The sequence below is a fragment of the Amia ocellicauda genome, chromosome 4 (genome assembly GCF_036373705.1).
Source record: "Amia ocellicauda isolate fAmiCal2 chromosome 4, fAmiCal2.hap1, whole genome shotgun sequence".
Taxonomy (NCBI): domain Eukaryota; kingdom Metazoa; phylum Chordata; class Actinopteri; order Amiiformes; family Amiidae; genus Amia; species Amia ocellicauda.
This window is the reverse complement of record NC_089853.1, coordinates 34,420,901-34,443,445: the sequence shown is the minus strand read 5'-3', so window position 1 is coordinate 34,443,445 and position 22,545 is coordinate 34,420,901. Positions and strand designations below refer to the sequence as shown.

The window sequence follows — 22,545 nt, the reverse complement described above, 5'->3', positions numbered from 1 at the left end:
ATCTGGCCAAATTCTTTGACGCAGACCCTGTGGAACAAGTGGAACAAATGGTTTCTACTAAAGATCTGTGGACATAATATTTGATGAAAGTAGTGGGGTTCTAAGAGATAAAAAACTGAGTTCCCTTCCACGTTGTTATACAGTTATATGAATGAACAGATCTGTCATTCCTCTTTTCAAGTTGATCATCCTTTCAACGTTGTTTGGGGTGAAAGGGTCACACTCTAATGTGCTGTGAAAAAGAAATACGGAATAGTAAGAGTCCCTTGTAAAGCTTGGCACCTCATTTCCATTTCTTACTGGCTTGCTTTTTTCACTCATCTTTGGACACATGCTGTCTTGAAGTGTGCATCACTCTAAGTGAAAGCTTTAGTTTATACATCAGCTTTTCATTGGATGTGTATGTTTCATTGATGAATATGACAAAACAGATCAATAGGAAATACAGAATAGTGTAGCTTGTAGAGTAGTTTTTTCCACATGTGAGCTTGGGTAGTAATTCAGAACCTTTCTGAATATGTCCTAGAAATATTTTGACCTGATGGCTGTATTTATTTATGTAGATAAGCCTGCTCTTATTTTGTGCAATGATGAAAACCAAATGACAAGATGACATACAATTGTTTGTGTGCTGTTCTCTGCCACTTTTATTCATTGTGAGTTGTGGGTTTATTTCTTGTTCTGGCAGTGCAAAGACAGGGCACTGGTGCCCACCCCCCCTCGCTCCACCTAGCCCAGCCTGTGAGTGCCAGCTCAGGCCAACTGCACTGACAGCCCCCTGAGACCTGCACTCAGCCCCCTGTTTAAGGTACAGCCCTGATCTTGCTTACATTCTGCTTGCCTGTAGAAATTTATGGACGCCTGTAGCTCCCATTGAGTGCAGCAAGGTTGTGTCCTCTGTAGTTTTTCTGTGATATCAATTGTTTTGGATGTTGAATTTAAGATAAAAAAATGGGGAATTGAAATAGGCACTATAGCAACATATTGAGTCTTTGCTCTTAGTATATCTTTGCGCTATGGGCATGTCATATTTCCAGTCAGTTATGCACGCTATTGCTAAAGCACAACCCGAGTGAGATCACAGACAGTCCTTGGTGGATTTGACAATAACAGAAATAACTGGTGAGGTTAGGTATAGCAATGAAGCCTCAACAAAAGTAATCACACTCACAGGATGCACTGCTGCACTATCATTGATACATGATCATGTTTTGTTAGCGTCTGGTTCAGAGCGTTGTATTGTTGAATAGTTTTGCAAGCTCAGTTTTGACCGAGGCGATGGCCGGTTGCAGCAGCGTTCTGGTGCTGAGACGATAAAGGCGCTCACATACTGAGCGCAATGCTGGAGAGATGCTACCTTAGTTGTGTTAACTAGTAATCTGCTATTTAGTTACTTCACTTAAGTTGCCATTGTATGTTGTGTTGTGTACGAAAATCAACCATTTTAAAGACAAAGAATTGACATGATATTCAATAAGATTACATTCACAATATGCCCTATAGTGATAAAGCATTTGTTCACTGAATAAAACTGCCAATGCAATTGATGTTCTTGTTTGTAATTATCCAGTTATCCCAAACAATCAACACTATACACATAATAGATAATAGAAATATGAAATATTATATTTTGATATATTATTTTCTTTATCTTTTGAAGTTCATAATCACAAAACAGTAGCGTTATTAAAGTCAGTATTTTGAAGTTATATGTGTGTGAAAGTTAAACTCCTGTTCAATATCAAAAGCCATCTGAGAAATATTTGTAATGGTATTTAAATAGAGAGAGAGTCAGAGAGGGGTCAGAAGAGGAGAGGAGAGAGACAGTCAGAGCAGGGAGGATGCATGCTGGATCATCAGCCCTGGTCCTGATTTGAAATGAATGAGTGTAGGAGGAGGAGGAGAGAGAGAGAGTCAGAGAAGGGTCAGAAGAGGAGAAGAGAGAGAGACGTTGACGAGAGAGGATGAATGCTGGATCATCAGCCCTGCTCCTGATTTGTGCCTGTTTTTAATTTTCTCTTAATCTGATATTCTTCCCACATTCTCTCTCTCTTGCGTGCACACACACACAAATTATATAATGTAGTGCCACTACGTAAAACTACTTGGCCTTCAGGCCAACATTACACCTTCCAGAAGCCCTGTAAGGTGCGACAATACACATTAGAAATATAGGTTTCCCTTTTGTACCTAATGAACTTGAAACAATGCCAAATCAATGATGTTTCTGTGAGTTATATTCTGTGTATTTACATGTGTAAAAACTAAAAATTAATTTGCAAAAGGAAAACATTGATTGTCTCTGCTCACATCATATGCTATTAATCATTTCTACGTTGATTTATAAATAATGTGTGAGGGGGTGTTGGTTCCCGGACCTGCCCACATGGCTTCATGTCGACCTCAGTAAGAATTTGACCCTAGCTACGGCCCTGTGTATGAGGTCTTAAAATGTCTCTCTCTCAGGGGTATAATTTGCTTGTTTTTCTACATACCTGACTTTGTCATCTAAACTATTCCCATCACAACATTTGCAAGATTCTCTACAAATCTAACTTTAGGATAGTTTAATTTGGCTTAATTTGAGCTGCCATTCTGAAGGCAAAACTGCTCACTCACTGAGACTTTCATTTGAGTCCAGGATAATAATTTATCTGTTGACATTTAAAAATCTGAATTTTCTGCAGAATAAAGAACCAGGCTTATTACTTATCTTCCATTGCTAGATTTAATTCTTCTCATGTTATGGCCACTACTCTATGATTGCATGGAAAAATGAGGGCAACACTTATCTAACACATTCATGGCTAATGAGATGGTATATTAAATAGAGATTCATTGACAATTTTATGCTAATATGTGCTAATCTGGATTAAAGCCTTGGCAAACCTATAGGTGCTAAACTTCACAGGTCATTTACTTTGCATTGTTCAAGCCTAGTGAATGTTTCAACAAAAATATTTTGATCCTGAACAGTCCATTTTACACCACCAGCACACTCAGCTGAGACTTGCAAGTGCCTTTCACAGACTAGAAGATCCCAGAAAAATGCCATTTTGCAACTGGGCATCTTGACACGAATCACTCAACTCAACACTCAAATCAAAGATGCAGGAGGTTCCCAAGAACTGTATGACATCTGGGAGTGTATTGGGCTAAACATGATGACTTGAACATTTCTGAAATACATACAAGCCAACAAAATACTGTTCAATTTGTTATTCACTGCGTCTCAACCTATGACACAATAATGATAAAATATATTGAAGTTATTTCCATCATGTGATATGTAATCTTGTGTTGTGCTGAATGAAACCTGTCATACATTCATATTAACTTTTTGAAAAGTGCAATTAAAACACTCCGGTACAGTTTTGATATCAATAATATGTTGTAATATGGTTTTGGCCCTGTGTTGTGAAAATACACTACATGGCCAATAGTATGTGGACACTTGCTCTTCAAACATTTCATTCCATATTAATCATGGGCATTAATATGGAGTTTGTCCCCCCTTTGCAGCCTCCACTCTTCTGGGAAGGCTTTCCACAAATATATATTTTATGTCATGTCAAATTATATAAATTTAATTCAAGCTTAAATGTTTTTTATTGGGGGGGTGGGAGTGGTTCACCAATAGGGGAGTTTTGAGAGAAGTGTCTGGCAACCCTGCTGGGATATAAAGTGTGGGACATAATATTTGGCAAAGTGCGTCATGAACCCCTTGACCTTGATCCCTTATTTTCTGTTTGTATTTGCAGTTTATATTTTTCACTTTGACATTATGGACATTTTCCGTGTTGATCAGTGTCAAAAACTGATTAAATCCATTCTGATTTCATGTTGGAACACAATGAAATGTGGAAAAGTCCAAGGGGGGTGAATACTTTTGAGAGCCACTGTATGACATCGGCATATTTGCAAAAACACCTGAAGACTTGCAGCTTGAAATTCAAGAACTCTCAGATGCAAGCAAGAAAATGGGCACGTTTAACAGCTTTGTTAAATCTAAGAAAATTGAAGTAGATCAATGGACACTTTAGAAAGTCGACCTTGGGCACCAAATCAGTGCATACGGATGGTAAATGTCTTACCATGTTTCAGACTATTATTATTATTGTAACCAAGGTGGATAAAATGTCAATGTAATTTAATCACCTGTTAGCATAATTTAAGGCGAGTGGATTGTGCATTTTAAAAACTATTGTTGCTCCACTGTGGATCAAGACTATTAATCAGTCATAGTAATCTATACAGTCACTATACATTATTTATAAAACACCTAAGTTAAAATATAGTTTCTGTTCCTTTTACCTTTTTAAAATATAGTGCATAGATGGTTAAATCTATTAAACTGCACTGGCTGGTCAGATTTATTTAGATTTTTATTATTAAACTTTATTTAACCAGGGAACAACCATTGAGAATTAGGTCTCTTTTTCAGGGGTGCCCTGTTACAAGGGAAGGTATAAAATGGCAGTGTACAGTAATCCAAATAATAAAATACACAAATGTAAAAGCCTATCATACATGATCTCAATGTCAACAATTAACATACACAAAAATACACACGATAACATTTCAATTTGGCTAAAACCTAAAAAAAATACACACACTCTTCTGTAAACAGATCCTTAATCAGATATTTAAAGTGACCAAGTGAAAACAGAGTCTAACTTTCTGAGTCCTGAATTCTAAAAAGTGTTCCATACATGTGGAGCATAAACACTAAAGGTTGTAATACCAAGAGCAGTGGAATCAAAGGGAGTTTCCAGAATAAACTGTCCTTGAGAACGAGTGTCATGCTGTGTAACATTGAACCCTGTGGTACCCATTTTCCCACCATGAAGGAGTCAGATGTCAATACACTGAGTATAAGTGACCTTATCAAAACCAATAGAGGTTAAGAATATTTAACAACAGCACATGATCAACTGTGTCTAAACTGTTTGACAGATCTATAAATAATGCAGCACATTTTTGCTTCATATCAAGGGCTCTGGCAATGTCATTTATAAACAGCTGCAGAAAGGGTGCTGTGACCACACCTAAAACCAGACTGATGTATGTTTAGGATATCTCTTTCAGACAGATAGTAGATCAAATGAATGTTTATCAATGATTCAAAAATCTTAATAAAGACAAGAAAGCTTTGAGATTGGATGGGAGTTAAGATTACTAGGATCACCTCCCTTATGGAGTGGTAGAACATAAGCAGCTTTCCATACTTGGCGAATATTACCAGACACAAATATGTGTTAAAAGATAACAAATGTTGTAGGAGACCAGGGTCAAGTTGGTCTGCACCTGTGGAATGTTTGCCCATAGTTAGGCATCGAGCACCACTTTATCAGTCAACAATTTAAATGAAAACTATGTATGTTGCTCCACTCTATGTCCTTTATATAAATCGTTTAAGTGGATGGGGGAGTACTGTACATGGCCTTAGGATAGGATTGCCACCTGCCCCCCAAATACCGGACCCTCCAACACAAAACAGGCTACCAAGATTGCCTTGAAACTGAAATCAGTTCACATGGAAACTGATCTTTAATGCTTTACTGTAGTGATATTACTGTGCAGGGCGTGAAAATACATTGGTCTCCTACACATGTAAGAATTATAAAAGTAGGCCACACTCCTGCACAGAAAGCCATAATCTCTTATCTTTATTTTCTTGTATACATTTTGAAAAGACCAAGGACCAGGACCAAGACTCTCTGTGTTGTTTTTGCAGGCACAGTTTTCATTCAAATTAGAATGGGTTCAATTTGATCTAGCCCAGGCCACCAGAAACAGCTTTCACACATGCGTTAGGACTATTATCTATTATCTTGCCAATATGTGTGACTTAGGCTACACCTCTGAGACCCAAAGGTATTATCTTTTAATAATAATTCTGAGCTGCAAACTGGCTTTTGGACCCGGAGGGGGTGCCGTTGAGCAGGGTTGTTTTAAGTGCACATAAAATGGAAACCCTTCCAAAAAGTCATCTGTCAGAGAGAGGTAGGAAAAACAAGATCGTCTTTGTAAAACAACACCACACAACTTACAAGCCAAACAGACATTGCAACGCGTACCATACATCACAATAGTGTGCAAGAGTGTCATTCACTGCACAGACAAACAGGGAGAGTAATCGCTTAGTAAGGACTAGTGGCATAATTTAATTCAGTTTCTTCAGCGTGCTATTTCACGTTGATGTTATAAATTCATGAACGTATACTGTAATTGCACACTCTTATTAGGCTTCATTAGCGACAAACGATGCAACGATCAGTTTACCTGAATGCTAGACAAGACCTTTCTTTCAGTTTAATTTATGGGGAAATCGATCCCAGAATAACTGATACAAGGTAGCAATCTGAACTTGTATTGGGGGTATTATCAGCTCACATTTGTTCTGTTAACACTTGGGTTTGTTTTAATTACACATACTTTTATTTTAAATACGAGCAAAAACCCGGAACCAAAGTTTCGTGTCTTTCGTAGTTCACTTACTGGCGGACGTCTGTGTTCGGTCTTAATGGGTCGTATAGGAAACCCACTGCGTTCATTCAGATTCCGCCTACTGCTTCATTAGTGCATCATATTTTATTTCAAATAAAGCAAAAAACAATAACAACTCCCTTTGTACAAAAATACATTTCTATATATTGCCATGCTTTAGCTTTATTCTTCCAGTGAATTCCAATGTAGAATTTATATTTGGAATATAGTCTATGGACAGATATTGTTATGATGTTATCCATGAGGGACAGGGGTCATAGAGTTCGCCCTGGACAAGGGTGTCTGCTAATTAATAATAATAATAATAATAATAATAATAATAATAATAATAATAATAATAATAATAATATGGTAACCCTACAATCCTGATTGCATTAACTTGTAACCTGCACCACTAGGGGGAGACTATCCTGTGGATATTCTGTGTGATGTGAGCTATGAAACCTTGAAGAAATCCTCAGATGATTGCTTGTCTCATCTGCAGTCAACCAGCGCATGTGTGACGAGCTGGTTTGTGCCTCCTGACAGTGCAAAGGTCATCTTACTTATCTATATATTACTTTCTTTTGAAGAGCATACTTCAGTCTCCATTTCCCTGTTATGTAAATACATTACCCTTTCAAGGGAATTGTGGTATTTTAATCAGAACTCACGTGCTAAATCTGGAATAAAATTATCCAAGTACTACTGGCATAAGTTATCTGTGACCTGCACGACATTTTATACACATTTTGCATATTTTGTAGTGAATTTACGGGATTAATAAGAACAATCACACAACTGCCTAGTAATATATATTTAAATAATTGTAATATCTTATTCTCTGTATCCAGCTTTTTACTTCAAATGACTGCAGGAATACTTAGGAACACTTAATTGTTTTCTAAAGACGAAAACTTGAGATTCAAGGCCTTTGAGGGACTATGCAATATGCAGTTTGACTCGGGCTAGTCGTTCATTGTTTTGTAACTCATCCAACAGGTGAAGATTAAAATCTCGAATGTGGCTCGTTTTTCTCTGTTTGGTGATGACGACCCAGCCCACACAGTACTGGCGCTTGTACAGCCAGGGGAGGAGACCCAATGTAGGTGCTTTACCGAAACACCCAGCTCTATAGGCCTTGTGTCTCTCCTATCCATTTACTTGTGCAGAAGCAATATTTTCACTTGCTGTTGCTGCTGCAGTGCTCGCCCTGTATCTGGATGGAAGATGGTGGTCTGTGGCCGATGTGATGAAGACCTCAAACCCCTCAAGAGTGGGGCTGGTCACGGTAAGTTTAATGTCATCTAATGTTATTTTTAATTTGGAACAGGCATTTTTTGTCTTTGTTTTTACCCTCCCCAATTGGAATTGGCAGTTTTGAATGAACTCAGTTCACTGTTACACCTCCTCTGGTTAACATAGGAGGGTTTAGGCACTTGACGCAGGTCAAAGGGCGGCTATGAGCGGTGTTTCATCAGAGAGATGATTCTATAGATGTGCTGTTTGCATGGTACACTTGCATGGTGGAAAATAAGTGTATGGCTTGGCAGTGCATGCTTCAGAGGAAGCATGTTAGCTAACAGATCTTTTTTGAATCAGTACAGGGGTGTAGCACTGATCTGAGTTGATGGACAATTCAGATTTTAAATTGTGAGGGTATTGATGGAAAACAAAACAAAAGAGTCAGGGAATAGGTTCAAAATTTTGAGGCCTCCAGTTATCACAATTATTAAAGAACTGAATGCTCAATTGGCCCAAGAGGCAGAAGTTGCTTTGGACCTCCAGGCATTGAGTTTGCTGTATTCTAATTATATGTTATTTTAAGATGTGTCAGTCTCTTACCCAGCTGGAAATAAGGGGCTATTTGCCGGCAGCATCCAGTGATTTATCCTGCAGGTTTCCATAGGTGCAGTCTGTTGGAGAGAGGGTGGTGCTGTTCCTCCTCAGTCAGTTTATTTTTGGGATCCTGGAGAGGCCTCTAGAATCAGAGCTGGCCTTCTCCCTACACCCTGCCGGGGAGCTCGGAAAAATCACATGGAGCAACGGAGAGGCAGTTGGATTTTACACAGTGAAGCGGAAAGGTGTGGGGAAACCAGGGGGATGGGGCAACAAAATAAATCAGGTGTCAAATACCTATAATAATAAAGATCATTATAGAAGTAGTTTGCAATTTGGTCTTTCAAACCTCAATTTACAAGACTTGGAAACATTTAATTCTGATCACTTGAATACTCTTTGGCCCTCAGAGACCAGAGTTCCCCCAATGGAACTAGTGACTGTATTTACATACTCGATCGATAACTAACATGTGTTCCCAGACTTCAGAAACTGGTGATTTTGGATGACCTATGAAATTCACTGGATTTAGGGATATCTATGACCAGGGATGGGGCCCCTGTCCTGCAGATACATCCTGAACCAAAAACATACACAGGGTTTCTGATCTGTGAAACACATGAATACTTCCAGACAAATTATATATATATATATATATATATAACTAAATGTATTTCAATGTAGGTAGCTCTTTCTGTTTGTAATCTAAAATAAAACATGGATGGGAGACTACTGCAGCTTGACATGTATATTGCTTGTCTTTTTCTTTCCTACGTTTCCTAATACATTTAACATTAGCTTCTTTTGCCTAAAGTTCCACTGTTCGTTTGTGTCTCAGAAAGACCATTGTTGATTTTCTTATGTCCAGGCAGCCTGTGTGACAGCTTCACCAGTCAGTCCTACAAACTCCCTGTACTGGACACTCTGTTTGTGAGGAGACATTGGAGGCGGAGGGGGTTTGCTCTGGAGATGTTAGAAGACTTCTGTAGTTCCTTCGGGAAAGAGGAGGCCCTAGGGATCAGCAATCCAATATCTCCCAGCATGTATGAAGGTAAGTCTCATATTATCCTCCTTTGGGATAGTTATTATTTTGTAATACTCCTCCTCTTACAGTTAATTGAGTTGTTGAAGCCCATCCCCATAACTGTATTCTTCTCAATTAAATCTGATATCTTGACTTTTTAAATTAAAAGTTTTCATCCCAAAGTCTCCTATCACTTTAATTAGTCAGACTGGGAGACTGTATTTATAAAATACAATCTTTTGTTGGTAAAGTTTAATGGCTGTATTTATTAAACCATCCCTATGATTTGAAATCCCTTTCCACTGAGGTGAAAATCTTTGGAGGTGTTGGATGAAGGTTGAAATGTACAATTTTGTTTAAAAGGCCAATATTTAATTCCAATAACTTTTGTGTATGTTAAAAATGAATGATGAAAACGAAGCAACACTACTAAAGGCACAGAGCACAAAGTAAAACCAACTTTAAATAATATCTGGATCTTTAGTTAAAAATGCCACAGACATCCAAGCAATATCTGAAAAGGTTCAAACAACCAAGCAGTAGAATTTAAGCCTTTCTAATTAACTTTAAAAAGTGACATTTTGTAATATTGCAGAGATTTGTGCGTGACACTTGAGTGTTGTGAAGGTGCACGCTTGTACACTCTCCCTGTGCAAACAAGTGGGCAATGAGGAAGTGATGTATCACAATACTGGGAGAGATTAAACACACAGGGTATTTTTTTTTTACCCAGCTTCATTATTGTGGGTGGGAGAAATATGTGATATAATTCCTTGGTAGATAATTCAGAGATATTACATGACTGATTCATCCATCATAAATACTCAAGTATAATGAATCACAGTGAGTGTTGTGACAAGGAGCTTTAGACTTTGACCCTTGCAGTTAAGCTATAACAGACGTTAAGCCTTTATTAATGACACTGACATGACAAGCTAAATATTAATTAGAAAGTGAACTAGGGAGACAATTCTAAATGTACTAACTGCTTGAGTTAAAATCACAAAAACAGCTCACAAGTTTGGTTTGGAAAGAATCTACACTATGGCCTTTGATATGGCAAATCAACAGTGGCAGGAGAATGATTTATTTAAAGTGTGCGTCTAGTTATTTTACAATGAAAGGATCAATGCGCCACTATAATTAATGGTGTTCGCAAGGCAGGAGAAAAAAGCTCATAGGCGTGGGAGGACAGTTGATGGTATACCAGCTCAGTGCCAGTTGTAAACAGACAGTGCTGGTTTGTGCATGCATATGGCTGTTTGTTGTAGGATGGTGAGGAGATTCTGGCCTGCACCCTGACTTTTCAGTGTGTCTCCCTCTCACAAGTGTGCAGGAAATACCTTCTGACCCACCAAAAACAGAGGGATCGTCTGTATGAGGTGGAGGCCCCTGGTGGCTGGGGTGAGAGACGCAGCGTGTGGTTACAAATACAGCTCAGCCACATCCCGAAAAACAGTGAGAAGCCTTCTTTTATATAAAAAGTTTGTCACATTACAAAATGTCATAGCAAAAGTATATTTGGCTGGAATGTATTATACTAGAAAGCATGTGCTTTGTCAAGTAGAAAAAAATAAAATAATTCAAGGGGACCATGAATGTGATGATATGGACAACAGTGTCCTGCCACGGTTGATGTCATTATTCATGTCTGCTGATGGGCTGCACATCTTCCAACAAGATACGATAATTGTGAGTGGGATGCCTTTTCTTTCATCTTGTATTCATCTTGACTGTAAATAAGGTCCGGGGTGAAAATAACATGTTTCAAAATGAAGCAAATAAATACAAAGCTTCTGTGTTTGCATCAAGACAGGGCAGTCACATCAATAGAATGGTTTTCCAGTTTTCCAACCCACTTTTGAATGACATTTGTAGACGCAGTATTTTTGGAGAAGTAAAAGCTCCGGTTATAATTCTTCTTTACAGGTAAAGAACAGGCTTTGAGTTTAGAAGTGTCCAAAGGAGAAGTAAATGCCACAGAAGATCTGAAGGAGGAGGTGAAGTTCTTACCCTTTGTTTACTTGATTATTCTCAGGATTGTAGGGGAGGGATGGTATTGCTTTTACTATGTATGATACCTTCCTGGAAAAGTCAACCAATCTCGCCTTTATAAATATATCTTACTGAATGTGATGAGGAAGTGTTCTCGCAAATGTAATAGCAGCTTGATTTCAGATGTATAAGTGAGAGCTGCAGAACTGGGCAGAGTGTATGGACTTTTTGACACGTTAACCCAGGGTTCATTTGCATGATGATCATTATGCTGGTGTCAGTGAGTCAGAGGGAGGATTCACCCAGCTGTTATCTGCCTGCTACAAGAAACAAAGTTAAGCCCAACAGCTATGATTACATAGTATTGCACTACAGTATCATAAAAAGTGATGTGAAGATTTGTGAAAGAAAACTTGATAAAGCCAGAAATGTTTTATATTACGAATAACAGGCTCTTTTCTTTCTTTTGTATGAAAAAAAAAAACCGAACAGATTGGTGCTTCGGACCCTACAGCAGAGCAGCTCTCAGAGGGTGTCGGCGCCTCTGTCTGTGATACTCAGAAAACAGGACACAAACGCAGGGGAACAGCTGCTGGAGGGGCCCAGACTTCTAAACAAGCCAAGACATCAAACTAGAAGCTCGGAGCTGAGGAGTCTGGGTGGACTGTAAAGAACTACAGCCGGTCTTATTTGTTTTGGGATGAGATTAATCGACTTCAGGGGATCCCGTGTGGTGCCTAGCGTGATAGCGTTTCCTATAGCCTGGAAGAGCTGCTTCCAATCCAGATTGTGGAATTCACTTCAGATTGGCTTTACAGACATGCCAGAGATATGTACGGCACAAATCACTTAAATGGCATAAACATCCATCCATCCATCCATCTTCGAAACTGCTTATCCTGGTGAGGGTCGCGGGGAAGCCAGAGCCGATCCCGGCAGGCATAGGGTGCAAGGCAGGAATACACCCAGGATGGGCTGCCAGTCCATCACTGGGCTGGCATAAACACATATAATATGAACATGATCCCTAATTAAACATGATCTCCTCGCTCTCCCCCAATACTGAACAAAACATCTCCCCTGTGGTGTTCCCAGGCACAGTTGGCTAAGTGCACCAGGTGTGGGGGGGTGAAATTGAGTTCCTGCACACTAGTAACTCCAGCGCCAGCACCTGCCATGTCAGGGGGTTGGCTGTATCAAATCCTCTGACTGGCAAGACAGAGAGGCTGGAGGCATTCTGGACCTGCAGTACAAAACAAATACCAGATGGCTTTGATTATATGCATATCAGAGGAGGCACATTTTGTCTTAACAGTGCCGAAGTTTAAGCATTAGTCCGAGTTCAGTTTTGTGCAATTGTAATTGGTGGAAAAGGGGTGAAAATAAGATGATACTGACCCAATACTTGTACTTATATGTGTATGTGCTGAAACAAATGCAATTGTGACAGTGGGAGTTCAATATTAAATAATACTTTATTTACAAGATTGTATCAAAATTATTCTTATTAATTCAGACCTTTCATATTTGTACATACCAAATGTATGTATACAGAAGAAAGTTTACAAACGAGAGGAGACCATTTTGACAATATACCCTAACATTCTGTTTGCCTTTTTTATTGCTTCCCCACATTGTTTAGATGGAGAAAGTAGGACATAGACTCCTAGGTCTTTCTCATGCGATACTTCATCTAGTTCTATTCCTCCCATTGTGTAATTATAGTGGAAATTTTTGTTACCTGCATGTCATACCTTGCACTTGTCCACATTGAATTTCATCTGCCAGGTGTCGGCCCACAACTGAATATTATCTATATTGTCCCTTTGAATAGCCTGTGCTGCCAAGATAATATCTGCTGAGCCACCTATTTTAGTATCATCTGCAAATTTGACAAGTTTGCTAACCATCCCAGAGTCCAGATCATTAATATAGATTAGAAAAAGCAAAGGCCCTAGTACTGATCCCTGTGGAACTCCACTAACAACCTCACTCCAGTTAGAAGCGACTCCTCTAATCGACACCCTCTGTTTCCTAGACATCAACCAGTTCATAATCCATCTACTTACATTACCCTGAATGCCTACAGCTTCCAATTTGAGGATCAGTCTTTGGTGCAGAACCTTATCAAAAGCTTTCTGAAGATCTAAGTATATCATATCATATGCTTTCACCTGATCTACAGCAGCATGTTCAAAAAACTCCAATAGATTAGTAAAACATGATCTGCCTCGTCTAAACCCATGTTGACTATCTCCAAGAATAAAAGGCAGGAATATACCCAGAATCATGTAATCATACAGAATCATGTAATCATGCTACTATGTAAGCATGTAGATATAGATGTTTGTGTACATATATAAATAAATATTTGTATAATTATTGTTTTGTTTAATACACAACATATGGTCTTTTAAATTCTGATTATAAATTAATAACCAAAAATTCACAGGGGGTTTAAAATTTCACTGACGTATTTATATGATTTTCAACAGTCTAGGGCGGTCTAGGTCTACAAACTACAAGAGTAAAAAAGCACACATCCGTAAAGGCAATGTTTCTTTAAAACATGGGGAGCGACAACACCTACGATGGAGTATACCATGATGGCTGTACTAAAGGTCAAAATAAATACTTTTTTTAACTAATGTATTTTATTTGCAATTATTTAAAAATAAAGACAAATCTATGTGAAACGGTTAATTATTTAAACTATTTTATTTATTATTTTAGTTAGTTACACATTTCGTCATTAGATATCAAGGCGATAACCCCCCCCCCCCCATTGGAGCAATCCATGTTACTACTGTTATTGGAGAAATGGGGAAGTGATTGCAGTTTTGGGCGAAAACCTCTATAAATGCCAAAATATCGTGTTTTCCTAATCCGGGAGAACTTGTGACTGTTGTGCAATGAGTCGCATTTACCACAACACAGCGGTGCAGAATAAGCCAGTGAACAATGAAAAGATATGTGTCGTTTGGCAGCCGTCTGTGTACCAGAGGTAATAAGTGTACTGCACTTTTTTCCGTGGAAGTATTATGATTATGAATAACGAATGCTTGAAATGTGTATTATCATTATTATTCATATTTGTAATAATTTTGGTTGTGTGTATTTGAACCAATACATCACTGTATTTATGTGCGCAAAGCAGTTTACTACACAGACATTGCTGTCAGTATGATTGCCCTATCTTCCCTTTATTTTCACCATATGAGTTCATACGATGTACGAGTTATTTATGTAAGGCTGTAGGTACACCACGGTGGCGAGATCCTGTTTTCAGGTTTAGCCTGGCAGATATGCAAGATATAAACTAGTTACGCGGGTCTGTAAAGTATATTACTGTCTGACTTTAAAATACACTAAAATTAATGTGTTGTTATGACACTGGCTAATATAAACTACCTACACAATGAAAGAGCCAACAAAAGCTGACCTGTGTTTTCCAGCGGCGCAGGAGTGCTGGTGCAGGGGACGCTGATGGACGTGTCGCGTCACGCAATCACAGACACTAACAATCAAAAGGTTGGCAATCATAAAATAAAGCAATAAAAACAAGTTTGCAAAAATCTGCTACTGATATGGTAGTACTACCTAGGAGGCTGTCTACACACTGTCCATTTATCATGATGGTAGGGGTTATACACACACAGACATTTGTGTGTGTGTGTGTGTGTGTATAATATAATTAATACATATTTTAAATTAAACTACACTTATCAATAATATTGTGCCAGATGTGGTTAAACACTGATTAAGAATTGAAAAAAAAAAGAAAATCGTTAGATAGAAGGCCAATATGTTTGTTTTGGTTTAATTTGTCTGCAAAGAAATCTTATACACTGATGCCCATCTCCCATCTCAATGTCAATGACAGGATCGCTACTATGTTCTGTACATTAAGCCCAGCCAAGCCCATAGGAGGAAGTTCGATGCGAAGGGAAATGAGATTGAGCCCAACTTCAGTGACACACGCAAAGTCAACACAGGCTATCTCATGTCTTCTTACAGTAAGTGGCTGTTTCAAATCCAGGCAGACCAAATCAAAACTCAGACCTACCCATGAATCACAAAATACAAACCTGTACCCTATTGTGAATTGTATTGTGTGTGGGTATCTATTCGTTGTAAGTTTCACAAAATGTCTTCTGACCATAAATTAAACTGTTATTTGGTACAAGTCTTTCGTATTTTCAATGTGGGGGTAGGTCAGAGTTTTAATATGGCCTAGGCCCTTGTTTTCATATGACACTTCACATGGTTATATTGCACTCAGAAGTACTGCCAGTTCCTCTGCAGATTCCCAGTATCCTGGTATCTGATTTTTTTGTTACTCAATTTGATTTACATACATCATGCATATGACGTGCAAATGAAGATACTGCTGCAGGCAAAACCATGTTGGAGCAAAGTGCTTGCTATAGCTCTCACTGTGCTAAACCTTCCTAACAGGATTTGTATGAGGTGTCATGAGTGGCAGATGTCTTATACTTGCAAGAAAACTGCTGTGCATTTGTAGACTTTATCAAAGTGTCGTGTTAATTGGGATGGCAACTAACAAAAGCGGGACAATGTTATAGTTTTACAACTTTTCAACTGGAAGCATAATATACAGCAAAGTGGATTAATTGTAAGCTTTTCAAGGATTCAGGAATGAAGTGAGCTGCATACTCTAATGGGATCCTCAGTAGTGTGTGTCTGAATGGTATTTACAACTGATATATCTCTGCACAGTGCTGAGAACATCTGGATGCTATGGAGTCAGTTTCTGATCAGTAACAGATCCCATTCAGCTGCAAGTTGCGATGCACCATGCTGACCAGGAAGACATTAACATATGGTTGTGTGGAAAATTGCGAATTGTTATTCAGGCAGGCAGGAAGCTTCCAGCACGACATCAGATCACAGAAGTAAATTGCTTTTCCACAGTGAAGAGCTTCTCACATCATTACCTACTCACAACTATTAACTAAGTCTCATGGGAGCATAAGCTTTTTCTCAGAATCTCTGTACCACAATGGTGTTCCTCTGTCAAGCACAGTCTGGGCTAACTTTCAATGACCGTTCACTTCAAACCTGGAAACAGTGCTTAATATGATTAGTTTAGCACATAATTGGTTCAAGTAACTGAAGGCTCAGGTTAAAGAAAACAAAACAGAGGAGCCTGTATCCAGTATTGCCCACCATTGGATATTATATTTGATCATTCAGTATTAGATTATATTACTTTTGATTCACTCAAAGGTACATTTCAATAAGAAAATAAAACAATACTGAATATTTAGAAGGAAAACAATGTAAAACAGAAATGTTGAAAGTGTTGACGAGACCTGAATTTCATATTGTGTATGAGATAGTGTAGAAATGCACAATGAAAATTCTGTTTGCAACAATTCAATGTTCAAAGGGCAGAAATGATCATAAGAAAACCTCCCACTGTTAAAGGCTTGGGCACACATGTTATTTTTCTGTGCATATTGCTGCAAGTTTCTTAAAGTTGTTAAACACAGATTCTGCTCTTCTAACAAAACAAGTGTCAAGGTGCTGCCATAAAACAACCAATCATCAAGACAAACAACACAGTGTAACAATTGCTCAATCAGTTTTAATCAAAATTAATTTTCATTTCGACATTTGAACTGAACGTTCCTCAGAATTACAAAAGACAAAGTGTTCATAAAGAGATTACTAGTAGAATGAAAAAATATTGCAGGAGACAAATTGAGCAATGACTTTGCATTGGAGCTGAAAAATATTTGTTGGCCAGTAATATTTTGCAACTGAATGGCAGCTCTTGAGCCAACCAATCAGATGCTAATGTTTGGGAAATGGATGAAAAAGGTCAGCTGGATGAAAACATTAGGGACAGAATGGAGAAACAATAGATGATAGAAGAGTCATATTATGCAGAGTTGTTTGATGCAAACAAAAGGGCCCACAAGGACACAGAAATTAACAAATAACATCTGGGCTACAGTTGCATAAGGTTATTTATGCTCTTATATAATCTGATGTAGTGGGAATGTGAGACCGTTAAGAAAGTGTATCACAGTAAGTTTGCACAGTAACGTGGCAGTTTGTGGTAAGCAAGAACTTAGCTTTGCCTTGGTTTTCCATAGTTTTTATCATGTTTTAATATAGTTTCATGCCTGTTGTTTTACTATTGTATATTTCAGTAAACCTTTATAAGTGGAAGGGCCATCGTTTGAATCTTTCTGTGTTACAAGAGTAGCACTTAAACAAAAATAAAAAAAATGTTGACTTAATCAGACCCCATGTTTTTTTTATAAAAGTTTTGTTATTTGCAGGTGTCTGCCATTGCTGTTAGCTGTTAGTTGGGGCAAAACAAATAGTAATATCATAGAATTCAACAGAAACATCCCAGATACTTTACTTATACATTCCTACCAGCATCATGGAGACATATTATAAACCAATCATTGTAGAAACCGTGATAATCGACCTTTAGGAACTAATTGCTTGCTCTGTATGTCTTTAATTCCCAGAGGTGGAGGAGAAAGGGGAGACAGACCGGCTGTCAGAGGAGCAGCTGAGGGCTGCAGTGAACAGGGCAGACCTGGTGAAGGTGACGGGGAGGCACACCCCCAGTGAGACCCTGGCCTTCTGGATTCCAGAGGGAGAGATGGAGAAGACAGAGCTGGAGGAGGGCCAGGAAATCAGGCTGAAAACTAAGGGAGACGGGCCTTTCATCTGTAGGTGTCGAAATTAAAACCTGCCTTTAACTGTCCCTGCAGTGTTGAGACAAAACTAGAATCGGCTACGGCGGGGCGTAGTGTGTGCTGAAGAGCCTCCGGGCTTCCTTCATAACTACAGCAAAGCAGAGAGCAGGCAATGTGCTATTTATAGAGTAAAGATATATTGTAGTGTCTCCGTTTTCATGCATTTTTAAGCGAATTAATGTTGCTGCCTTCTCGAGCTGCAAAAACTAGATTCTGTCAAAACCTGCAGGTAGCTGGAGTTAAGGGCTGAACCAGTAACAGCTGGGAATTGACTCCTATTGGGACAATAATAAAACCATATTATTGTTGTAACCTTTTTCAGCAGTAGGCAGAATCATTTTCTTTACAGCTGATAGGGTTGAAGTTCAGAGTAACGAGTTTTGGAGTGATGTTACAGGTCGTTGTTGTTACAGATAAGTTCATATGTCTGCCTCTGCACTCTTCTTGGCCTCCTTCTGTAGTTTCTTTAGCCAAGCTTGATGGTGGCTCAGTGACCAAGTGTAACTTTGCTGGTGATGAAAAGGCAGGGGCCTCCTGGACTGATAAGATCATGGCCAACAAGTCTGACACAGGGAGCACCGCAAAACTAGCTGCACAAGGAGATGGAGCAGATGACGACGAGTGGGTAAGAAAAAAAAAAAGAGGGAATTTGCTGTAATAGGCAAAAAAAATAGTCCATCTATTTCTTTACCATGAATAGATGTGGTCATATATTCACATTATCTATGGTCAGTCTTCTACTCTGTAATGTTATTTAGTTTGTCACAGTTGCATGTGTTTTGCATATCATAGCAACATTAAAGTCTGTATGTCTGCCATGAAACGTTGTGTGAAGGGAGTTAGAAGGTAAGAGTTGTTCTTCGTAGATAATGCAACCGGATGTGTTGCTTCAGACATATCACAACAAAAAAGGCAAATCTAATTTATTTGAAGCTAAAATGCAAACATTTTCTGTCTATCTCCAAGTGAATTATTTTATATTTTGCGTTTCTGGATTTCAGGATGACTGAGGCAGAGAGCAGAAATGTCAAAGTGCTGAAATCAAGCGGGAAGGTGCTGCTTTGTTGGCATGTGAACGCTGTGTCCCCTTTTCACTCCAGTTTAATAGTGTCGACACCAAATACCTGCCTCTACCAAGTGTACTGAGGAATACAGAGGTTGGCACTGGATAGCTGAGGATTTTTCAAAACATTTTCCAACTTTTTTGTTTAATTTGATTAATTATTACTTTTTTTTTCCAGAATAAAATGCTATCCATTTTTAAAGCAATGTATACAATTCTGATCATTAAACGATTTATACATATGATGTAGAATTATTATTATTATTTTTATTTCTTGGCAGACGCCCTTATCCAGGGCAACTTACAAAATAAGTGCAAATATTCTCTATTTATAACCTCCCAATCAAAGTATGTGCTTACCTGCACATCATTTTGAGGAGTAATGTTACAAGGGAATCTAGTATATTTACCACCAGATAAAAGGCAAGGGATAGGAGGGATGAGATGGGACTGTCAGACAGTACAGACCTCCCACTACTGAACAAATACTGGATTGTCTTGTAGTTTAAAGTCAGGTGTCTACTACTTATTCAGGGGAATCCACCCTTTTTTGTCTCATAATTAGTTAGTGTAACTGGTTTCAGTTGTATTCAAGTGACTTTTTCCTGTAATGGATTTTTTAAAACATAACTTTCCCAGCATTTTTTGCACAAATCTAGGGTCATATTCAAGTACAAAATGAGTCCCGATTCCCCCCCCCTTTTCATCCCTTCAAAGTATGGTCTCAAAGCCATTGCCCCTGTTTTTTAAAATCAAAATTAATATTGCATTATTTTCCTCCTCACTCCTTCTTCCAGTAAACATGTACAGACTGACTACATCTCACAGAGATACTTAAAAATCATTCTTCACAGCATATTGGAATATATTCTATTGACCTGTTTGAGTTTTCATTATATAAAAGTACAATATAAAATAAAATAAAATAATAAAAGTATATAAGGCACCCAAATTCTATAGCAGTGGTTCCTAATCGTGGTCCTGGGGAGCCACTATCCTGATGCTTTTTGATTCAATTACACACTAAGTTAATTAACTGAAACCTTAATTTATAATTATTTAAATTATAAAACGTTGGAGAATTTGGTTGCCTCATATACAATGAAATTTAGCCTGATGTCTCTAATGGTTTAACATTGTAAATAAACTCTGATTCGGCCAATTGATGGTTAAATGAGAGTGAGAGAACAAAAAGAAGCAGGACATTGGGTTCCCAAGACCCACTGCTGCAGATACTAAAGCAGGGTGCTAAGTTAGTCTAACTCTTTCTAAGTTAAGAATTAAGAATTAATTAAGTTAAGAATTTTAGTACCGTATTAAGTGGAACAATGGAATACATCTGAATGTCAGAAGATGTACTGCCATTTTAATATTGCTGAAATACACACACACACACACACACATACTGTATATAGATATAGATATATATGCTGTTTTACACTAACAGTACCAAACGAGAACATTACAAAAATATATAATGTAATATTTATAAAAGTTATATAATGGATTATATTACAATATAGAAATATAAATAGAAGTATTGCAGCGTGCACGGAAACAGTCAAATTATATAATAATTACGTATAAATATCAACATAAATATAACATCGTGAAAATAAATATTAGCTTTAAATTGTAAACTAAAATACAGGTCGAATCGGTTTAAAACGAAAATTTCACAATATGGAAAATATGTCCAAGTCCCAGCCGATTGTTAGTAGCCGAATACTAATGCGAGAGTAATGCGAGAGTAATGCGAGAGTAATGCTACTATTTCGATACAATGACATGTCATTACAACGAAATATTCTGATATTTTCCCCGTAGGAATTTTAGCTGTATTACTATTAGTTTACTAATTACGAATACATTTGTTTGAAGAACTACAATATTTATGTTGTAAGAAAACACACACACACACACACACACACACACGTATATATATATATATTTTTTTTTTCGATAAAAAATATATAAAACAGTAAATCTGTGTAAACAATCCATGTTTAATACATATTCTATATGTTAATATATAAGTCAATTTAAGCAATCCCTGGATGTTTCAATTTAATGCTATTTCCTTAAGAGTCATGTACACACGTTATATATTGGCAAATTAATGGTGTATACAAAATCTCTTTATTTGTTGTATGGTAATTTGTTGTTTCTATAAAGAAAAGGCTTTGTTATTTGAAAAAACCTGCATAAATAAATACAAGGGATAGGGACCAACAGCGTTACGTCTCGTAATTACGCGACGACAGGCAGCTCAATGTCTCCTGTGAGAAATAAAGTCATAAGATATGGATGGGGACCCTGTCCTTAAGTCGTTTTTGTGTTTGTGTGTGTGTGTTTAGTATTTCTTCATTTTTAATATAAACCATATTTGTAAAGGAATATCTTACACAGATACGCATTTGTTAATAATTTCAAACAACTAAAAAATAAAAAAGTTGTTTGGAGAGGATTGGGTGGAGGATGAAGATGGAGTTGTAGAATGGGTGGCGCAGGTTCGATATGCGAGTTATAATAATAATAATAATAATAATAATAATAATAATAATAATAACAGTAGATTATTATTATTATTATTATTATTATTATTATTATTATTATAGTAGAGATATTTTCTGTCTTTTGATATCAAACATACTTTCGAGGAAAACCATAAACGAATTTGTCTCAGATTGAGATTGCAGTAGAAGTGACTTTTCCTTTTATTAGCTATTACAGCTTTAAAATTAATTGACCTTGTTTTGGTCTTATATATTTTTTTCTCATGTTTTACATAGATTTCAAACTTGTCCATAAAGAAAATTAAACTCATAAATAAACAATAAATAAATACATATCTGCCTTGTTTTCAGTTATTTTTTTATGTATGTATTGTGTTATTGTTATCATTGTTGCACACACACAGGCGCACACACATATACATATGTATGTGTTTGTATTTTACACAGCTTAACAATCGCGTATAAAATCAATTACATTTTGTCCTGCTTTTATGTTCTGCAATCTGCCAATGTGAAACAACAGCAGTAGCAATACTTGTTAGAATGAAATAGAATAATAATAATAATAATAATAATAATAATAATAATAATATTAAAAACAGTTCTCCTGGGTTATTTTTTTAAGATAGTTTGTGTATAGTTTTTGAGTGGATCAATGCTCTTGTCCTCCATCTCAGATTTGAATCATATTGCAGCTGAAGTAAAAAAAAAAGTGAGGTTTGGGGGTGTTCTATTTTTGCAGTGGAACAGACCACAATATTGTGGTATGTCTGCATTTGTGAAATTTAATATGTGTGAATCGCTGGATAAAGTACTCATTTTGTGCTTTTTTGTCTTGGGATAACATGAATTCTCCTAAGAATATTGTTTGAA

General features: G+C 37.4%; 2 protein-coding genes across 4 annotated transcripts; both read left to right on the top strand.

The window, feature by feature from the left end:
* Positions 1 to 5,953: 5,953 nt before the first annotated feature.
* fam169b (family with sequence similarity 169 member B) lies at positions 5,954 to 13,697 on the top strand. Its single transcript, XM_066701943.1, has 9 exons — positions 5,954 to 6,006; positions 6,909 to 7,045; positions 7,492 to 7,594; positions 7,695 to 7,780; positions 8,399 to 8,573; positions 9,197 to 9,379; positions 10,682 to 10,810; positions 11,282 to 11,352; positions 11,840 to 13,697. The coding sequence occupies exons 1-9, from the start codon at positions 5,970 to 5,972 to the stop codon at positions 11,981 to 11,983; spliced, it is 1,065 nt and encodes a 354-aa protein (XP_066558040.1). The 5' UTR covers positions 5,954 to 5,969; the 3' UTR covers positions 11,984 to 13,697.
* A 452-nt stretch (positions 13,698 to 14,149) lies between these two features.
* Positions 14,150 to 19,398, top strand: arpin (actin related protein 2/3 complex inhibitor). 3 transcript variants are annotated; one of them, XM_066701945.1, is made up of 6 exons: positions 14,150 to 14,351; positions 14,803 to 14,878; positions 15,258 to 15,363; positions 17,860 to 18,066; positions 18,555 to 18,718; positions 19,095 to 19,398. In XM_066701945.1, the coding sequence occupies exons 1-6, from the start codon at positions 14,260 to 14,262 to the stop codon at positions 19,101 to 19,103; spliced, it is 654 nt and encodes a 217-aa protein (XP_066558042.1). In that variant the 5' UTR covers positions 14,150 to 14,259; the 3' UTR covers positions 19,104 to 19,398. The 3 variants fall into 3 exon arrangements, with proteins under 3 accessions (XP_066558042.1, XP_066558041.1, XP_066558043.1); XM_066701944.1 differs by having other exon boundaries at positions 15,231 to 15,363; XM_066701946.1 differs by lacking the exon at positions 14,803 to 14,878 and having other exon boundaries at positions 15,231 to 15,363.
* The last annotated feature ends 3,147 nt before the right edge of the window (positions 19,399 to 22,545 follow it).

What these genes read in the sequence shown, in the direction of transcription:
- fam169b (XM_066701943.1), top strand. Translation starts at nt 5,970, where the DNA reads ATGGAAACCCTTCCAAAAAGTCATCTGTCAGAGAGAG. An exon ending in GCCAGGGGAGGAGACCCAAT is followed by an intron (nt 7,595 to 7,694) that starts GTAGGTGCTTTA and finishes TTGCTGCTGCAG; the next exon opens with TGCTCGCCCTGTATCTGGAT. An exon ending in CAAGAGTGGGGCTGGTCACG is followed by an intron (nt 7,781 to 8,398) that starts GTAAGTTTAATG and finishes AGGTTTCCATAG; the next exon opens with GTGCAGTCTGTTGGAGAGAG.
- arpin (XM_066701944.1), top strand. Translation starts at nt 14,260, where the DNA reads ATGAGTCGCATTTACCACAACACAGCGGTGCAGAATAAGCCAGTGAAC. An exon ending in CAGACACTAACAATCAAAAG is followed by an intron (nt 14,879 to 15,230) that starts GTTGGCAATCAT and finishes TGTCAATGACAG; the next exon opens with GATCGCTACTATGTTCTGTA. An exon ending in CTATCTCATGTCTTCTTACA is followed by an intron (nt 15,364 to 17,859) that starts GTAAGTGGCTGT and finishes TTTAATTCCCAG; the next exon opens with AGGTGGAGGAGAAAGGGGAG.